This window comes from Micromys minutus (genome assembly GCF_963924665.1).
Source record: "Micromys minutus genome assembly, chromosome: 2".
Taxonomy (NCBI): Eukaryota; Metazoa; Chordata; class Mammalia; order Rodentia; family Muridae; genus Micromys; species Micromys minutus.
The window spans coordinates 95,947,033-95,966,466 of record NC_137971.1 but is presented as its reverse complement, the minus strand read 5'-3'; the positions used below and the strand labels follow the sequence as shown (position 1 = coordinate 95,966,466).

The 19,434-nt window shown below is 46.9% G+C and overlaps 1 protein-coding gene across 1 annotated transcript in view; it reads right to left on the bottom strand.

The window, feature by feature from the left end:
• Nucleotides 1–842: 842 nt before the first annotated feature.
• The window catches only part of UVRAG (UV radiation resistance associated), a gene marked incomplete at its 3' end in the record, with an annotated part of 40,652 nt that continues 22,060 nt past the window's right edge, over nt 843–19,434 (bottom strand). The window contains exons 3-5 of the mRNA XM_080913077.1: nt 11,057–11,091; nt 2,658–2,819; nt 843–917 (exon numbers count right to left, since the gene is read on the bottom strand). Coding sequence (XP_080769203.1) covers nt 843–917; nt 2,658–2,819; nt 11,057–11,091 — 272 coding nt within the window. The remainder of the gene's footprint in view (nt 918–2,657; nt 2,820–11,056; nt 11,092–19,434) is intronic.

Genomic DNA, 19,434 nt, shown 5'->3' with positions numbered 1-19,434 from the left:
ATGAAATACTACTTTTTGTTTGTTTTTCAGACAGGGTTTCTCTGTGTAGCCCTGGCTGTCCGAGAACTCACTCTGTAGACCAAGCTGGCCTTGAACTTGGAGATCTCCTTGCCTCTGCCTACCCAAGTGCCAGGATTAAAGAAGTGTGCCATCACCACCGGGCAAAATACCACTTTTACCTTTAAAAGGGCTGAAGCTTAAAAGACTAACAATAAAAAGAGCAATGCGCATCCATAAAGGAAAGACACAAGCGAAAATGCTCTACCCACAGTCCATCATCCGCCACGGTGGGAGCTACTCACCTCTGTCTCTAGGTTCACTGCAGTGCACACTGCCACACTGCACGGCAGGGCTGAGGGAGGAGCTGGGCCTCACACCCCTGAGCTACACTCTGAGCCCCTGGTGAACTGATCGTATGCACAGTCTACCTCAATAAGCCTAAGTTAAACCCCAACGCGTCTGAAGTCGCCCCTCCCTGACTCTGGGGCTGATGTGAATACTTTTCCACATGCTTTCTAACTCTATTTAAAATGGTCTTCAACTCTCTGCGTTCTTCACATTAAGAAGGAGAACGGGCAGAAAGCACAGCGCACTCAGTGAACCTGATTCTCATCATGGCGATCCACCTCGGTTTCCTTCTTTAACTCTAGTGTGTGCTGTGGCCTCTAGTTCAGACAAGGCTGGGCTCCCTGTGCTGACGATAACTTTCTGGTTGGCTTGAAACACACCTTCCCTGGGCTCTGCCACCCCAGTGTGCTTCCCTGCACAGGCAGCTTTCTAAGAAGACTCGTGACTGCTGACTCTCAAATTAGCTCATGACACATGGACACAGGGCGGTGTTGTCAGACCACCACAGGCGTGTGTGAGTTAGGAAGCAGCATGAAGGCCATCTCCACAGCCAAAAGCTCCCTGCAGGCCTGGAGTCAAGCCACGGTAAGGTTAAGAAGCACCACTTCCACAGAGTACATGCTCTCAAATGGCAGACTAGCAAGTGCCCAGTGTGTGACCTGGCCAACCAGAGAGAGAAGAGAAAGATCTAACTAAACTCAACGTCGCTTTCTGGCGAGTTTTAACTCAGAAGCTCTAAGGACCAGGTGCTAAAGCACATGCTAAGCCGTGCTCACAATATTCCTAAGAGGACTTCTGAAAGCCAGCAGAAAAATACAAACAAGAGATGAAAGCATTTTAAGAGACTGGAAGTTGGCGAAGGAAGGAAGAATGATGTCTACGGCACAGCTCTGGTCACGAATGACACAAGTGGAGATCTGGCAGAACATGGCCTCACATGTGTGTGAGACCTTGAAGAGATGAACTCAGAGGAGCAGAGAGAACTGTAAACACACTGAACATGGCAATTTTTCAATCTGAAAAAAGAAATCAGACTTAAATCGTTCCTTTCAAAAGAAGTGTAAGAATGTACATACTAAAAAAATATTGCCAAACATTAAGGATGTTTATTAACAGCTTATAGCTAACATCTTAGACTAACTTTTAACAGTAGTAACAAGGTGCCAAGGGGGAGCAGGGGGATGCCTGCGCCTGCTCAGACGGCCTCTATGCTACAGCACAAGGAGGGGTCCTTATGTCGGAGAGATCTGAACCCAAATCTTAGCTTCACCCTACTAGGTGATCTTCAGTACTTTCTTAAAACTCTCTCAAGCTTCGATTTTCCCAATGGGAAAAGAAGAGCAAAAAATATCAACCTTTGCAAAGTTGCTCTAAACATTAATAATAATGACTTCTACATGGGAAAGTAAATAGATTGTTTCATGTGCAGTTCTGACAGACTTCTGACACATTCTGGGCTATTAGAAAGGATGATGGAACTACCTTTGAGCTCAGCCAGGAGAGTTTAAGGGTAAGGAACATCAATCAGTACGACAGGGCCCAGTCAAAAGGCACATCTGTCATCTCAGGACTCAAGGTAAGAACAGTTCTTCCCACTCTTGGTGGCAAGGGAGATGTTTAATGGCATGCTTTGTTCCAATTTAATTTTCACAACCAAGGGAAGACCAATGAGGCCAAAGAAGCACAAGGAATGAGGAAAGTATATCCTCAGACACACACTCACACATGCACACACTCATGTGCATACAACACAGACATGTATACACATGCACACTAGGGTGCTTCTGAGTTTCTAAAGTTAAAGGTCCTTTGTGTTTGTTTCTGTTGCCTGGGTCTTATTCTTTCTAGCCCAGGATGGCCTGAAACTCACAAATCCACCCTAGACTGGCCTCAAACTTGCTGAGATCCTTATCTTAGCTTCCCTGTGCTAGGATTGCAGGTGTGAGCCTCCACACCTACCTAAAGGCTTTTTTGTAACGAAAATGTAGCAAAGTAAGTACTAAGTAAACCCAGTGTCACAAGCCTCGTTTGTTGCTGACCTGGTTCTGTAACACGGCCCTGCTAGCTGGGATTCTCTGTAGACCAGACAGGGCTCTGATTTAAGGCAATCCTCCTGCTTGTTCCTACTTTGTGCTAGGATTATAAGCATGGGTCACCAATCCTGGAAAGTTATCTCTTTTGTCTTGTACTAATTTACGTTTTTCTTTCTACTAACATTTATTATAATGGAAAATGTAGAGGAGCCTCAGTAGAGCTAGACGGGTTAATTTGTAGAGGACAACCCCTTGAAATGTCACTCTGAAAATTACCTGTTGACCCAAGTACTTCAGCCCATCCAAGTAGACTTTCCACTCTATCAGCAGCTGATAGGCCTCTTCCTTTCCACCCCAAATCTTCACCACAAAGCAGGACACAGATGTATCCAGACGGTCCGGCATTATTCCAAAGTCAAGACTCCTCCACGTTGGATTCTGTTGATGGAAATTAAAACATACTTTAGAAGATTCTTAACTTCTTTACAAGACTTCCCATTAGACCGTAGATCATTTTGTTTTAATGCTGAAAGGGGGCTGGTGAGATGATCAGTGGATAAGAGCACTGGCTGCTCTTCTGGAGGACCCAAGCTTGATCACCAGCACTCACAAGGCAGCTCTACCTCCAGTTCCAGGACACCCGATGCCCTCCTGTGGCCTCTGCAGTCACCAGACTCACAAATGATATACAGTCATACATGCAGGCAAAACACCCACATACTTACAAACGAAAACAAGAAAGACCAGAGCTAAGAGCATTTGCCATCAAGCCTGTCAGAGTCAATCCCTAGAACCACATGACAGAAGAAGAGCACCAACTCCGGCAAGTTGTCCTCTGACCTCCACATGCTCCTGGCATGCTCAGACCCCCTGCTCCCTGACATACACAAAATGAATCCTTTTAAAGACAAAGGGGAGAAGCACTTACTCTGACCCCCACTGACATGGCTTCATACAGCACTTTCACTCATGGGATACATGAAAATACATGAGTATTAAAAGACAGACACACAACTGGTCGTCACGCAGAGAACACGCGCCGTGCTCGGCTCTGACTGGGACAGCTGCACAACATCCCTACCTCCAAGGCTCAGGGATTAGAGAGGATGAAGGAAGGGGTGGCGAGATTTTTGGACAGCTGCAGTCCAACAGTATTCGCCAAGCATGTCAGAACCATTGCACACAAGCACTTGCTGTGGCTGTGACTGCACGCACAACACTTCACAACAAGCTATGGGGCGAGGGCGGGGGACGCACTCATTAAGTTCCACCCCAAGCTGAGGAGTTAGGCAGCTGGTAATTGATAGCTGCTGGGGTTGAGAGAATTAGTTTACTTCAGAGATAGGGAAGGAATTGAAGGAGAGGTAGGAGGATGGGAGGTGATCAAACCACACTACAAGCACCCATAAAATTCACAAACACTAAGGAGGGGGGGACAGTAGCATTAAAGCAATGTCCTCACAGCACAACTTAAATCTCTATTCACAACAGTCCAAGGCCCTGGGTGTCACCCCAGTAGGAACAGTCCAGAGTGCGGTGACAGAAATGTGCTAACGGTTACACAGCAGCACAGAACAATCAATCAACTTTAAGAAGCAGGGAAGACGCCCAAGAGCACATGATCTTGGCTTCAAAAGCACAAATAGGATTTAGGCAGATTAAACTTGGGAATTCCAGGCAAAGGGAATGCATTACCAGCACTCAGAGGTGTGAGGCAACATGGGAGAGCAAGAACCTAAGAGCACCTGCCATGGCTGGAGAGAGGAAGCAAAAGGAAGGCCACAGGCTGTGCAGCCCGGTGAGGCACACACCCCTCCAGGCATCCGCCTGGCGTCCCTACTCCTCTCACTGGGAAGCCCTCACTACCACCCTGCTTAAGCTCGGGACGTCTGTGGACCGTGGGATTCAGGCACGGAGCCTAGTCATGCACCGCCCTCTACTCTCTTCGCTGACAAGGAAGTTCACTGACTCTCCCTGCCATTCCAGGCCTGTGGTTCGGGCTGACGGATGCTCACACATGCATCCTAACCCACACTTCTAATGATAACCTCTCTGCAAAGCTCAGTGGTTAGCCAGTGATGTTGAGACATTGTGTTCAAATACCTCAGACCAGTCACCTCTGCCAATGGGCTGGTAAAACGCAAACAAGATACAATTAAGAGAATGGAAATGACAGCAAAAGTTAAAACCAGTGCCTCTGCTCATACAGAGCTTGAGAACATTCTGGAGAGTTCTGGGCCGGAGACCAGGCTCCCCTTTGCTCCCAGTTCACCCCCTGTTCCTCCTGTTCCCCCCTGTTCCTTCTGCTTCCCCCTGCTACCCCTGCTGCCCCCTGCTCCCCTCTTGACCCTCCTGTTCCCCCCGCATCCCTTTACTCCCCCCGCTTCCTCACTGGATCGGTTTAGTTTACACAGAAACCACAATGAGGAAGGAGTGTGTAACAGACAACATAAGGGTACCCCCTAGTTTACCTAGTCTAGAAATGCCAGGGGAAAAGGACCTTTGAACCTGTCAGCCTACCTCAAGTTTTGAATGAGGAAGCTGAGGCCTGGGGGTGCGGGGAACTCCCTAGTTACCTAGTCACTGAACACACCTGTCTCTCCCGCCAACTGTCAGTCTCTCTGCAGTCCCTTTGTAAGGCTGGGGGGCCTTCCTGCCACTCTTCCCCTCCTAGTACCCTGGAGACACAGCGAGGATTCTGATATTTGCTGAATAAACAATACACTATATTCCAGGTACTGTACTAAAAGATGTCCTAATCAGCTCAAGGTAAAAAGCCTTACAGTGGGGAGAAGTTAAGATTCCTTTGGAAATAGTGTCTGATGTGCTTCATGTTTCCCAAATGGCCACTAAAAACAGGCTGGTGCAAAATTAACACTAGAATAGAGTCCTGAGCAGTGAGGCCTAATGCCGTACAGTTATCCGTCCTCCTAGGCCCCGCCCAGCTGTTACCTGGCAACAGTCAGGTAGGCCTGGCTTGCTATAAAAGGGGGTGTTTGGTCCCGACTCAAGCTCTCTGCCCCCACCCTTTTCTCCTTCTCTCCCCTTTCCCCCATCCTTCCAAGTGTTCCTGGTCTCTCTCCCTCCCTCCCTCCCTTCCCTCCTTCTCTCCCCTCTCTCCCTGCCTCTGCTCCCTTCTCAATCCCCCTTCTCAGGGGGAAGGGATGTATCGGGTGAGCCAGCCGAGGTACCCCTCCTACTTCACCATACCCTGGCCTACAAAACATATCCTGGCTCATTTTATAAGACACAGCACCTACAGTTCCTGGGAAACTGCAAGTTGCTGACTCTCTCCCACCACCACACAGCACCAGGCATTCCTTATCTGTCATCCCCTCCTCAAAGGCAGAGGTTTCTCCAGTGTGTTTAACCTAAGGCCTACCGTTCCTGGCATCCTGCATGCCACATCCCTACTAGCAATGTGTGTACACATTTTGCCTTAATTTTATAACCCCAGAGCCTGTGTGAAAGAGGTAACATGACCACCTCTTCAGGGGAGAAACTCATGCTTGGGAGACATTAAGAACCTGCTTATCACATGTATGGTCAATGTTTAGAGCCGACTTCAGGGCGTGGAAGAAGTAGAAAACTTGCTTCAAAAACAAAAACACGTCTTACATATCCTGGGCTAGCCTCAAACTCCCTTTGTAGCCAAGGATGACTTTGAACTTGTAAAACTCCCAAGTTCTAGGATTGCAGGCAAGCAGCACCACGACCCATTTATACAGTGCTAGGGACCAGATTCAGAGTCCAGCACTCCAGCAGCTTGTTCCTGGTGTAACCTGGAGACGTTGAGAAGTTAAGTAATTCTCCCTCATGAGGGAAGTGATTGAGGAAGGCACAGCCCTGCGAGCACCCGCTGTGCAGTCACACCGACTGCAGTTCAGGCTCCCAAGAAGCAGGCAAGCCTCGGATCCCTCCACACCAGCCCCAAGGGATCTGACACGCTTCCAACCTCTACAAGGGCAGGGAGGTCCCAGACTCACATGCACGCACACACTCAGACAAACAAATGTGTGTGTGCATGTAAAACCATCTCAAAGGTTGAGAAGGAGACCACGCAGAGGTGACGTGGACATGAATTCACAAACTACCTCTCTTCACTGAGATCCAGCAGACCAGCAGCTCCATGTGTCTGAGTAATGGAAACAGAAAGCAGGAAAAGCTACCAAGTTTTACCAAACAAATGTCATAAACCTAAGGTTTCAGGCCAGTCATGGGGGCTCGTGCCTGTAATTCTACTACTTACTACAGTAAGTGCCAAGGCAAGAAGACTATTCGAGGCCAACCTGGGTTACATAATAAGATTTTATCTCCAATTACCCAAAGTCTAAAATCCTTGCATTAGTTTAGTCTTAATTTGGCACTAGCTAGCATGTTCTTCCACTGGTCTAAAGTGAGATCGTGTGAATGACCAGTCAACAGAACAATCTATGAGAAAGTACAAACTGAAGTCACAATGATACCACAGTCCCACCAGAATGACTGCAGGAGACACAGAGTTTGGACTGGGATCTGGAGCAACCCAAGAGCCTGCCACTGTCCTGAGGGACAGAGCTGGTACAGAAGCCTCTGCAACTGTTTGACAAATGTCTTCTACAGCTGAGCAGAAAAGCCCATTACTGACACTGCGTGAGCACACACACAGAGACACACACAGACATAGTAACAGACACACACTACACACTCACACACCAACACAGACACATAAACACAGATACATACACACACACATACAACACATACAGACACACTCACACAAACACACACACGTATAGAAATGCATTCTGCTTGTCAGGAGCCATTCTTTAGAATCAGTGAATTACTACGGGCACCAACAGAGTCTCACAAATACGTTGAACAAAACAGCATTTGCCACTTTCGGGTCAAGCTGGGCAGACCGGGAGGGAGGAGCTTGCTGATCTTTTGGGGGTATGTTAGTGAGTGGAAGGAGAAAATAATTGTGTTCCTTTCCTCTTCTGTTTGTTTGTTTGTATGTTTGAGACAGGGCTTTTCTATGTGGCTCTGACTGTCCCAGAACTCACTATATAGATCACACTGGCCTGGAACTCACAGAGATCCACCTGCTTCTGCTTCCCATTTGTTGGTATTAAAGGCACCTACCACCTCACCCTGTGCTACTTCTTTTGTTTATTTCTGTTTTTCAAGACAGCCTCTCACTGTCTCACAGTGCCAGCTGATTGCTGGAACCCCATGCTGGCCGTGAACGCAGGCATTTGCCTCCCAAGTGCCACAACTTAAAGTGGTGGGTGCACCACCCTGCCTGGCATAAAGGAATGAGATGGGTTTTGGTCTAGTGGTTTTTGTTTTGAGATTTTTAACTGGGGGGGGGGGGGTTTGTTGACATCTTCATTGTCTACCTCGATGTCAAACAAAAGCCTGAAAAGCAGCTACTAGAGATCACAACAAGCACGTGCTCTAGAATAGAAAACAGCATCGTTCCAGATCTTTACCAACCGTGTGACAAAGTGTTAAGAAAAAGCAGGAAGTAACTACTCTCCTCCAAAGTGAAAAGAGAGGAGACACAAAAATGCAGCTGAGGGTCCACACTACATGGTCAGGAGGGTGATACAGGGAATATCCTCCAGTGCATCATCCTCAGCTAAACCGGCCATGGAACCAGGGCTTATTTCATATGAAGACACGCTGGCCTGGGCTCCTTTATAGGCTGCTAAGCTAAAACAGCAGTGTACCGACAATCTGCTCCCTGCAGACTTTCCTCTATGACCTTATAAAACAGTTGTCAGTATACGAGGAAGAATTCTCAAGTTGGCACACACCAGCACAGCCACCACCTAGTCATAGTCACTGCCCAATTTTTTTTGTTGTTGTTAAGATTTATTTATATGAGTGCATTTATTTATTTATATTAGCTGTCTTCAGACACACCAGAAGAGGGCATCGGATCTCATTACAGATGGTTGTGAGCCACCATGTGGTTGCTGGGATTTGAACCCAGGAACTCTGGAAGAGCGGTCAGTGCTCTTAACCACTGAGCCATCTCTCCAGCCCACTGCCCAATATTTTTGATACAAACAAATTTTTAATTTATATTTTTATTTTACCTACACATATTTTGAGATAAAAGAGACTGTTCAAGTAGTAACACCAGGTGACCTAGTCTATATCCACTATTAGGACTGCTACAGTCTTGAAAGTTCGCTGCCTGCTAACCACCCACCAGAGAATGTAAGATCACTGTTTCCTATCAGGGGTTTTAAAACGCCATTATCAGCTAGGCGTTGGTAGCACATGGCTTTAATCCCAGCACTAGAGGCAGTGCTCCTCTGAGTCTCCATAATGAGTTCCAGGACAGCCAGGACTACACAGAAAATCCTTGTCTCAAAAAATAAAAAAATAAAAAAAGTTATTACCAGCATTTGTAAAGTATTTAATGACAACTACACAGTCACAAGAAACACAACTAAAATATATATATAAGCTGTACCAATTTTAAAAAAAAACATATTCAGGGTATCTCTGTATAATTCATACTGGTTTTTTAATTAGTAGAAGCCAAACAAACTCCCTCCCTGGCCTTCCTCAACTCAGCTCAGGCTTCCCAACCCAGCTGAGGGGTGACTTACTGCTAGCAACCTCCCCAGACTGCTTCCCTAACCCTGGAAATAAAGCACAGTCCTACAGCCTTCGCAGCATCTTCTACCTGAACTAGCTCGGCCTCGCTCCCAACTGTGGAGCCAGAGGAAGCTGGAAACCTTGGTGCTGATGAAGTTTGTTTTCCCCAGGGTCACAGCTTTGGCATAAACAGCACAGAGGCAGCTCAAATGTTAATTTATTCAGCCACAGTTCCACTGAGCACTTGGAGACTGGAGACCCTCTCAGGCCAGTAACTCACAAAGACATACTGATCTACCCAGCTTCCCACCTCTGCTGAGAAACAACTCCTGTCATGATCCCAGCAATCCTGCCCTGGGCTTTGTTTATGCAATAGCAGGGCTCACTGACCTCTAGGTGAAAACGGCTGAAGGAAGTGTGTGTGTGTGTGTGTGTGTGTGTGTGTGTGTGTGTGTGTAAGAAGCCTGTGGTTAAAACCTCAAAACTTCAGTTTTATTTGCCACAAGCTGTGTGCAGCCGACATCAAGTTCCCTGGCTATTCCTTCACTATGAAACAAGAATACACCTTACCTTGAAACACTGTCACCAGTGGGGAATAATGTACAGAACACACCTCACCTGGTCACAATTACACCTCTTTACTAAAGAAACTGTGTAGACAATCTCCAAACCGACCAGCTCCGTGTATCAAATCAATGTTGGGGGCTCCAGCTTGCCACTCCCACTATTACTTTCCAACCATTTAGTCACTGTAATGGCCTGTCAGTCATAGTAAAGATACAATCTCTACAAAAAAAAAAAAAAAAAAAAAAAAAACAGTAACAACAGAAATAACTTGGAGGGAGGGTATGCCTAGTTGAAGCCAAAGGCAAACAAAGCAGAATTATCACCATTAACTGTTATTAGCTAAAGGAATGTGAAAAAGAAACGTGACATACAACCTGGAGATACATTTCTTTCCTCTCCCCCTTTCCTCTCCCACCCACCTACATTTTTGTTTTCTTTTCGGAGGAAGGGATGAGGAGAGAAGGCAAGGGAGAGAGGATGAGAGGAAGGCAAAGAGGTGTGAGGAGAAAAATCACTAAAGTTATCAAGTATTTAACCACCAGGCGGCAGCCTTCCGGAAGCCCTACGCCTACGAGCACACCCTTAAAAACAGCTGTAACTGTTGTCAACTCTTTAGTAAACCATTTTGTTGGCACTAGATATTCTAAGTTTAAAGTATCTGCCTCAATTGCAATGAGCAGAAATGAAACAGCCACAGTGTGAAACCAGAAGTCCTGGCCGATCAGGAGCCTAGCCACAGGACTGAACACCTACAGGCCAGAGAAAGGCACGCCTGCTCCCACAAACACAATATATACAGCAGCACGGTGCATGCTGGCTCAAACCAAATACGCTGACCAGCACGGGGAACAAGTGACTGCCCATTATACTCGCCTGGTAGAATACATGCAAACAGATCAAGCGAGGCACACAGGGCCAGCTGATCCTGACAACCACGCTGACACATGGGCGTCAGTCACCAGGCACTTACTGCATTACTTCATCACACCAAACTCAGAAACGGATAAGATGATCAGCAGCTCAGCTGCGCATCCTCACACACATACACACACACACACACACACACACACACAATTCCAGAAGAATCCTTTCCAAACGGAGACAAAAATGGGACGCTTGTTAGTCTGTAGTTTTGTTTTTTGTTTTTTGGTGACAGGGCCTCATTGTGTCACTGAGGCTGCCATTAAAACTCACAATCCTCCTGCCTCTTTCCTCCCAAGCCCTGGTATTACAGGCACGTACACGTGCCCAGCTAACTGAGAAAAGCTGTAATCACCACAAATAAGTCCTGTATACAAAGGCAAACTACTTTTATGAATGTTGCTCAAATAAATACAGAATCAAAAATAAAGCTCTTTATAAGTGAAAATAATGCAAATTTAAAATTTACAACAACAAAAAAATCAGTAATGACTGAACAACTGAGCAGACCTTTACACGCATCATAAACCAAGAACAGGACCTCAATCAAAGCCCTCGCATCTAATGAAACAGAGCATGCGCAAACTTACCAAGGAGTTCTTAATCACTTCACTCCTATAGAACTCTGGAAAAGAAGAAAGAGAACAGTGAGTGACATGAAAGACGATAAGCCCATTGACTCTGCTGGACAGCTTTGACGTTCTAGTGAGGCATCTAAACCATCTAGTGCCCGCCATCTTTACCAAGGAGACGATGAAACCAAGTTAAGTGTCTTAGGGGGACAGTATCAGTGAGGCGGATCACACAGTGTCCATATTTAATCTCACAATTACCACCTGTCTCCTTCTGCAGCACATTCCAATTGAAGCCTTTACAAACTCAAACTTTCTTCTTCTCCCATTTCAACTCATTTCTTACTTTTCATCTGTACAAAGTGAGTGTACACACACGTGTGGTCCTGCAGGGGTCTGAGGTAGTGAGCATGCACACACATGTGTGTGGTCCTGCAGGGGGCTGAGGTAGTGAGCATGCACACACGTGTGTGGTTCTGCAGGGGCTGAGGTAGTGAGAATGCACACACATGTGTGTGGTCCTGCAGGGGGCTGAAGTAGTGAGAATGCACACACATGTGTGTGGTTCTGCAGGGGCTGAGGTAGTGAGAATGCACACACATGTGTGTGGTCCTGCAGGGGCTGAGGTAGTGAGAATGCACACACACATGTGTGTGGTCCTGCAGGGGGCTGAGGTTGAGGTCAGGAGTCTTTCCCTACTCTCTTTAAGGCAGGCTACCTCAATCAAACCGACAGCTTCTTGACACAGCTAATCTGGCCAGCCAGCTTGCTTTGGGGACCCCAGCTCTCCCTCTGGGGCTACGTCACAGGTGGACAGCCTCACTCACCCAGCACCCAGATGAGTCCTGGGAATTCAAACTCCAGTCTCATCTCTGAAGCAAGTACTTTAACCTCTGAGCCATCTCCCAATTCCCCCATATCCAGTCTCTATGACTGATTCTCTCTGTTCTTCAGGCTCCTCTAGAACATTCCCTCATCAGAGTGTAGAATGAATATTGATTTAGAAACCATGTGACCCAAGCCTGGCGTTTGTTCCTAACATTCCACCATTCAACTTCGGCAGGCCCTTTCTCAACTTGGAAAATTTGAATAACTGAAGTTCTTCTGTAAGCATTAAAATTCCATGAGCCTGGGGCTGGAGAGATAGCTCAGTGGCTATGAACACTGACTACTCTTCAAGAGGTCCTGAGTTCAATTCCCAGCACCTACACGGTGGCTCACAACCATCCGATTCCCTCTTCTGGTGTGTGTGGAGACAAAGCACTACAAGTATCTAAAATTTTTTCATGATTCCATAAACATTTATACATAGTAGAAATGCTACAAACCCAAGAACAAAATGAACTATACTATAGGTTCTGACAGACACTCCCAACAACCCTCCAGTGTGCGCAGTCACCACCCATTTATTTCCATGCCACTGACAATGCAGACCCTAGGGGACTCCTGGAGTCCCATTACTACACTATTTCCCACGTGTGATCCACACACTACTGGCACTTGAGATGAACTGAGGCATGATCAGGAACAAACGAGTTGTTCTACTAATTGAAATGCGTGCCTGGACATTCCACTTGCTACTGTGGGATACCCTACAGCCGCCATCTCCTCGGAACTGTCCTTGGCACAAGGATAGACACTCAACTCATTTTGCTTTTATAGATGAACAATGACACACCCAGGGTGCACACTGTTGTCTACCTTTGGGGGCCTTCGAGGGATAGAAAAGTGAAGCTCTCGAAGCAACTGCGTTCTTAAGGCATTTCCTCACAGACAGGCCTCATCTTCCAAACAAAAGGTCACACTTACTGTATGCCTGAGAACTACTCACAGTACAGTAAGTGCAAGAACAGGTTCTGCCAGGGGATTTACAGCAGGATCCAATTTTTCTAATTAACTAACAATTTTTATCTTAGGTTACAGCTTTAGGCTACTTACATTCAGTAGCTGAATGATGGTTTGATTTTTTTTTTTATCATGAATAACTGTTTGTGGTAAGTTATCTCCGATGATTAAATGAGACAACTCAGGTCTCAAAGTATATAAAGGTCAGTTATCGGGAAGCAGCTCTCTGGTGGGTCCACTGGCCCCAAGAAACAAGACCAGGGAGACAGAGGGAAGGGGGAAGAGAAAGAAGGAATGTGTGTACCACAGGGAGAGAGACCAAAATGTTTAATTTATAAGGGGAAGAGAGATCTTCTGGGGGAGGAGAAGCCCAGCCTCACATAGACGGAGGGTATGACAGCCATGCCCTGGAACAGGTAGGGACTGAGAGATACTGGGAGACACTAAAGCCCACGTCTAGTTTGGTAGGTAAAATGTGTCCCGGGTATAAATCCCAACAGTATAAAATAAGAAAAGAAAATTCTATGATTTTAAAAGAGAACATCCTGAAGTTGCTATGAACTTTAGCATTTTTCAAATAATGCTAGAAATAACCCATCTTTTAGAGATATATAACCTAAGCTGTGTGGCTCTAGAGAAGAAACCGTTAGAAACAAAACTGTGAGACCTAAGAGCAAATGGGTTCTGTGACAGCTATGAGTCGCTCTCTAACTAAGCTGTGCAGTCCCTCCATTGAAGGGAGCGCTCACTCCCCAGCACCGTACAACTCTACACTTTACATCCCTCACAAAACGCTTCAAACACTGCAGCGCTTATCACAGGATCCTGAGCATACATGTGCAAGCATGTGTGTATGTGTGTGTGTGTGTGTGTGTGTGTGTGTGTGTATGTGAGCATGAGATTTATTTACTTTAGTTAGATAAGTACACTGTAGCTGTCTTCAGACATACTGGAAGAGGGCATCAGATCCCACTACAAATGATTGTGAGCCACCATGTAGTTGCTGGAAATTGAACTCAGGACCTCTGGAAAAGCAGGCAATGCTCTAACCACTGAGCCATCTCTCCAGTCCCCAAAACAAGACTTTAAAGGGGGTGTTTCTGTATCTTCATGTTGCTATTGGGTTATGTTTCTATTGTCACTGTCTGTGGTCTTGGCCAAACCCAAGCCTCATGTATACAATGCCAACATTCTACCAACTGAGCTATAACCCTAGCCCTAAGACTTCCTTTTTAATAACAAGGTATTTTACTTTCTAGTTAACATATGCTATTTACTTATTTTACTACACTCGTTTGTTTTTCTTTATCACAAGAATGTATTGCTTAAAGGTGGTGAAAACTCGCCTGGGAGCGTGAGGACCCGGAGGTAAAGCAGGAACAAAACACAAAACTGATATCAGTGGGACAACAACTAGGCATATTTTAATTCTTTTGGGGGAAAAAAGAAGTATTTAGATTCTTCTGCAAAGTACCTAAATTAGACAGTTCTCACAGCACAGCGCTCCAATGCTAAGAGAATAACGAACGGGGTTATTTCTTCTAGATTGTTGAGTGGCTGACTCTGTAGATAAACCTAGGCATTACCGTGTCCACTGGTGCTCCAAACTAGTCGGGCTGACGGAAAGGACAGAGCCCAGCACACGGGCCATAGTCCCTGTGAGCTCAGAGAGCAGAGGGTGTGAGCCCATCTCCAACACACTAACCCTGACCTAGGCCATCACCCTGCTCTGTCTAAAACAGCGGAACAGCAACAGGCCTTGGCAACAGTGAGCACAGCCCTCAGTCTCTCGTGTAAGATTAATGACCTATGCAATCGGCAATAATCAATCATTACCTTGTGGAGCAAAACAGCACCCAGGAGATAACAGGGCAGTTATGATGGGTAAATTAAATATCAGGTTAAAAACACCTTATGGGACACAATGTTTATTAATAAACTTCTGCTCATTTTATTCTTTCCACTTGAATAAAGTCATACGCCAAGCAGATCCTCAAAGGGCCCTGTCAGAGCCTTATGTGCACTCCAATCACTACACACAAGAGCTTTTCTAGAGAGCCATGCTCACACCTAAAGGACCAAGAACGGGGAGCCTGCAGACGCCAACGGCTCACGTGGTCACACCACACTCCTCCATGCAGTACATGTTCATGAAGTGCCTCCACCTCACTCACTAGGTGGCAAAACTATTTTTCACCTATCTGATGGACAAAGACTCGGTGGCTTACATGGTCTACCAATAAGGCTGAAGGGAAAAGACACACACAGAACAATTCCCACCCAGGACGATTTTGCAATACCCACCAAAACAGAACATGCCTCTCAGTGTCTCAAGAACTCCACTCCCCAGAACTTACCCTAAGGGCTGACTAACCCAAATCAATGCACTAGTAAAAATTAGTCAGTGCAACAAGAGACTGAACTAAAAGTCCACCCAAGGCCAACTAAAGACACTACAGAGCAGCTGGCCCACACAAAGCCAGAAACAGTTCAGAGAGATGTCCCGAAGGCATAAATGAGAAGTGCCAAGCGTACAGCATCTGTGCGAGGGAACTGCTGGGAACGGGGAAGGGCATCTTATCTTTCTTCTCTTTCTGTAAATAATTCAGGAAAGACAAACAGGAAACAGACAGCAACAGTTACCAAGGCAGGACGGGAAACATCTTGATGGGACACAGATGAAAGGTGGTTTTAATGTAAATCTCCGGTTATGTTTTGAAACACAGACTGCATTACCTCCCCCAAAAATCAAACTGAAACTAACTGGAGGGGAGGGAGAGAGGCTGCACCCAGCATCTTCTGGTTAGAAGGGACTTAAAAACTTCTGTTCCTGAGGAGCTTACTCCTACAGGAAGGAAAGAGACATCAACTAAACGTCCAATCCTGGGTGATCCTGACTGATTATGGGGAAGAATTAAGAAAAAACAAAACACAAAACAACAACAAACAAAAGGCCCAGCAAACAGGAGGGTCAGAGCTCGTGAAAGGGTTCATCAGCAATCACGGAGAGCAGCTCTGAGGAGCGTGTGGAGTGAAGGCCGGCAGGTGTGGAAGGGTTCGCTTCTCAGCTCGGTGCCTGGAGGAAGGTGTTCAGGCCAAAGTGCAGGCAAAGTGCAAAGTACAAAGTGTAAGAGAAGAAAAGGAGGCAGTCAAGCCTGGTGTGGCTGAACTTCGGGGGTCGTTTCCATAGCTCACTCCCACAGAACTCTGGACAGCAGCAGGAAGTTCTGACAGTGACATGGGACATAAGGATCACGACCTCATTCAGAATGAGCTAAGAAACCACAAGACCATTTTTTTGGAGACAGATAACATGATCTTTCATTTGCACTGAGTCTGGGCTGAAGACCAGCTAGGAGGGAGGATATGTGTGGGCTGACAGACTAGGGGGGGGGGGGGCGTCTGCCATCCATTCGAGGGAGGACAGTGGCACAGAGGTACAAAGAAGTCACCAGAAAAGTATTTGCTAAAGGGCTGGATGTGGGAACTAGGAAAAAGAGCAATCCAGGATGAGCCCTGGGTTCTAGCCCTGGAAGTGGAGCTGTCATTTTCCGACAGAAATGCATGAAGTCAGTGAGCTGGCACATCAGAGACTCGGTCTTGAACATACCATGTTTAAGTCGCCTACTGACTCCAAAGGGAACGCAGGGCAGACAACTGGATAGAGGACAGGATGGGCCATGGGTGACAGCAAGGGACTGCACAGCTCTGCCCTGAGCTCTTCCCAGGGGAGGCTGGAGAGACAGCCCGGCAGCCAAGAGCACACACTGCTCTTGCAGGAGTTCAGCTTCCACACCAGCCAGGTTGCTCACAGCCCCCACGAATTCCACCTCCAGATCCCACACCTTCTTCTTGCCTCTGAGACAACTGCACTGCCTGGTCACACGTTCCCCAGATGGACACACACCACAGATACACAATTTGAAACTATGAATCTTTAAAAAAAAAAATGACCCCCTAGCTGGGTATGGTGCCTCAAAGCTGCAGTCAAGACAGTTGGGAGACCAGGACTACCAGGAGTTTGAGGCAAGACTGGCCCACACAGTAAGGTCTAGGCCAGCCTGTGCTGTGCTACAGAGCGAGACCTTGACTCAGAAATAAAATGAAGCTACAAATTTAGAGTTTCCATTCATCAGCACAGGCTTTGTTCCAAGCATATATCAACATTATTTGGTGTGAACTACTTTAAATCTCCTATGAAAATTAAAAAGATGTTTAAAAAAAATCCCCTTATCTTCTTGGGATCTACTATGAATTCAGAGGAAATAAACAAGTAACTTAGAAGGTAGCATTTCTGATAATCTTAAAAAAAAAAAAAAAGTCTTGTACAACTGGGAGATGAAATAGATAGAAAATCAATTAGCCTCCGTGGCTCTCCTGCACCAAAGGTCATAGAAGGACCATGACACTCTGATGACTGTCATGACAGGTAACATTAACCAGGATTACTAGATGACTCCCCAGCTCCTGTGATGAGTTACAAAAGTGAAGAAAACATTTCTTTCCGTCACAACTGGAAGTCACCAAATCTCATTGTATTGCTGGATTAACCAAAGCTCACGGGTAAGACCCTAAATGCCCTAAGTGGTTTCTAAGGAAGTGACAGACTGTGGGCGTGCCCTGGCACTGCCGTCCCCTACATGCATTAATGGTCTTCTCATTGGTAACCCCTAGAAAATCTAAGGACTTGCAAAAGGCTGCAATCACCAAGCCAGGTGTGGCAGCACAGGCCTTTCATCCCAGCACTTGGGGAGGCAGAAGGAGGCAAATCTCTGTGAGTTCTGGGCCAGCCTGATCAAAGCAGTGAGTTCTAAGCCAGCTAAAAAGGTAATGATAATAATAATAATAATAATAATAATTGAAGCCAGAAACAAAAGAGCAAAAACAGTCATTCTGTCTCCATCTTTACATCTCAGTCACCAGCCAGTCCCATGGCTGCTCTTTTTAGAAACCAGTCTAATTAACACCACAGTTCCAGTAACAATGGCCACCACTTTGCAAATTCCCACAATACACTAAGTAAAAGGACTTTAGCCAGCTTGAGCACAGCGAGCATGGCTCTGGCAGCCTTGCCCTTCTCCATCCCCTCTGCAGGCCTGCCCTTCCCCATCCCCTCTGCAGGCCTGCCCTTCCCACATCCCCTCTGCAGGCCTGCCCTTCCCCATCCCCTCTGCAGGCCTGCCCTTCCCCATCTCCTCTGCAGGCCTGCCCTTCCCCATCTCCTCTGCAGGCCTGCCCTTCCCCATCCCCTCTGCAGGCCTGCCCTTCCCCATCTCCTCTGCAGGCCTGCCCTTCCCCCATCCCCTCTGCAGGCCTGCCCTTCCCCATCTCCTCTGCAGGCCTGCCCTTCCCACATCCCCTCTGCAGGCCTGCCCTTCCCCATCTCCTCTGCAGGCCTGCCCTTCCCCATCTCCTCTGCAGGCCTGCCCTTCCCCATCCCCTCTGCAGGCCTGCCCTTCCCCATCTCCTCTGCAGGCCTGCCCTTCCCCCATCCCCTCTGCAGGCCTGCCCTTCCCCATCCCCTCTGCAGGCCTGCCCTTCCCCCATCTCCTCTGCAGGCCTGCCCTTCCCCATCTCCTCTGCAGGCCTGTCCTTCCCCCATCCCCTCTGCAGGCCTGCCCTTCCCCATCTCCTCTGCAGCCTTGCCCTTCCCCATCTCCTCCTAGCATGGAATTCCCCCTTGTACTTTTATAAACCACCATTTTCCTATGGCCAACTCTGTCTCCTTGCTATTCAGAAGTAGTCCTTTGTTATCCCAATCTTTTTTTTTTTTTTTCAAAATAAGAGTTCACTACCTCTTATTAAGGTATTCACTGCCTTTTGTTTGCATAAATAGTCTAATAAGGCATCTTACCAAACATTATCACATTTTTTTCTCTGTTGATCCTCAAAAACCTCATCTCACCTACTTTATAAGACATGATTATCACTGTTGGGTCTCAAACCAGAGACAAACTGCCAAGGTACCACTTAACTCATCAAAGTGGATGCTGGCTGCCAGGTTCTCCCTGCATCCCTCAGCCCTATTATGGGCCCTCCTGGCTGGTATACCCCATGCCCTACTCTAAACTTCTCCAGCTGGCCTGCCCTGTATATTCCAACCATTTTGGTTACCTGACCTTTTTTCGTCTACCCTTTCCCCTCATGGCCTCTTAGTCTGCCTCCCCTCCTTCTCCTCAGGGTCATGTCCACTCCGGACTCCCCAGATGTCTCTGCCTCTGGCTGTGCTCTTCCCTCTATCTACAGTAAACCTCCTCCTGCACCACACCTAGGAGCTGCCAAGTCCTTTCCTTTTTATTTCTTCTTTTCATTCAATTTCCAAAAATCTTTCTCCCAAAGCATGAAGCCAGAGGCTGAGAAAGAGCGACTGTCTTCCTGGTCTTCTTACTTTCCACTCAGTGTGTGTCCCAAAGATGACTGTGATCTTGAACCAAATAACTGATCTCCACAATGTAATATATAACTCTAAATTGGAGGCTGTAAGATGGCTCAGTGGTGAAGAGCACTTGCTCTTGCAGAGGTCCTGAGTTCAATTCCCAGCAACCACATGG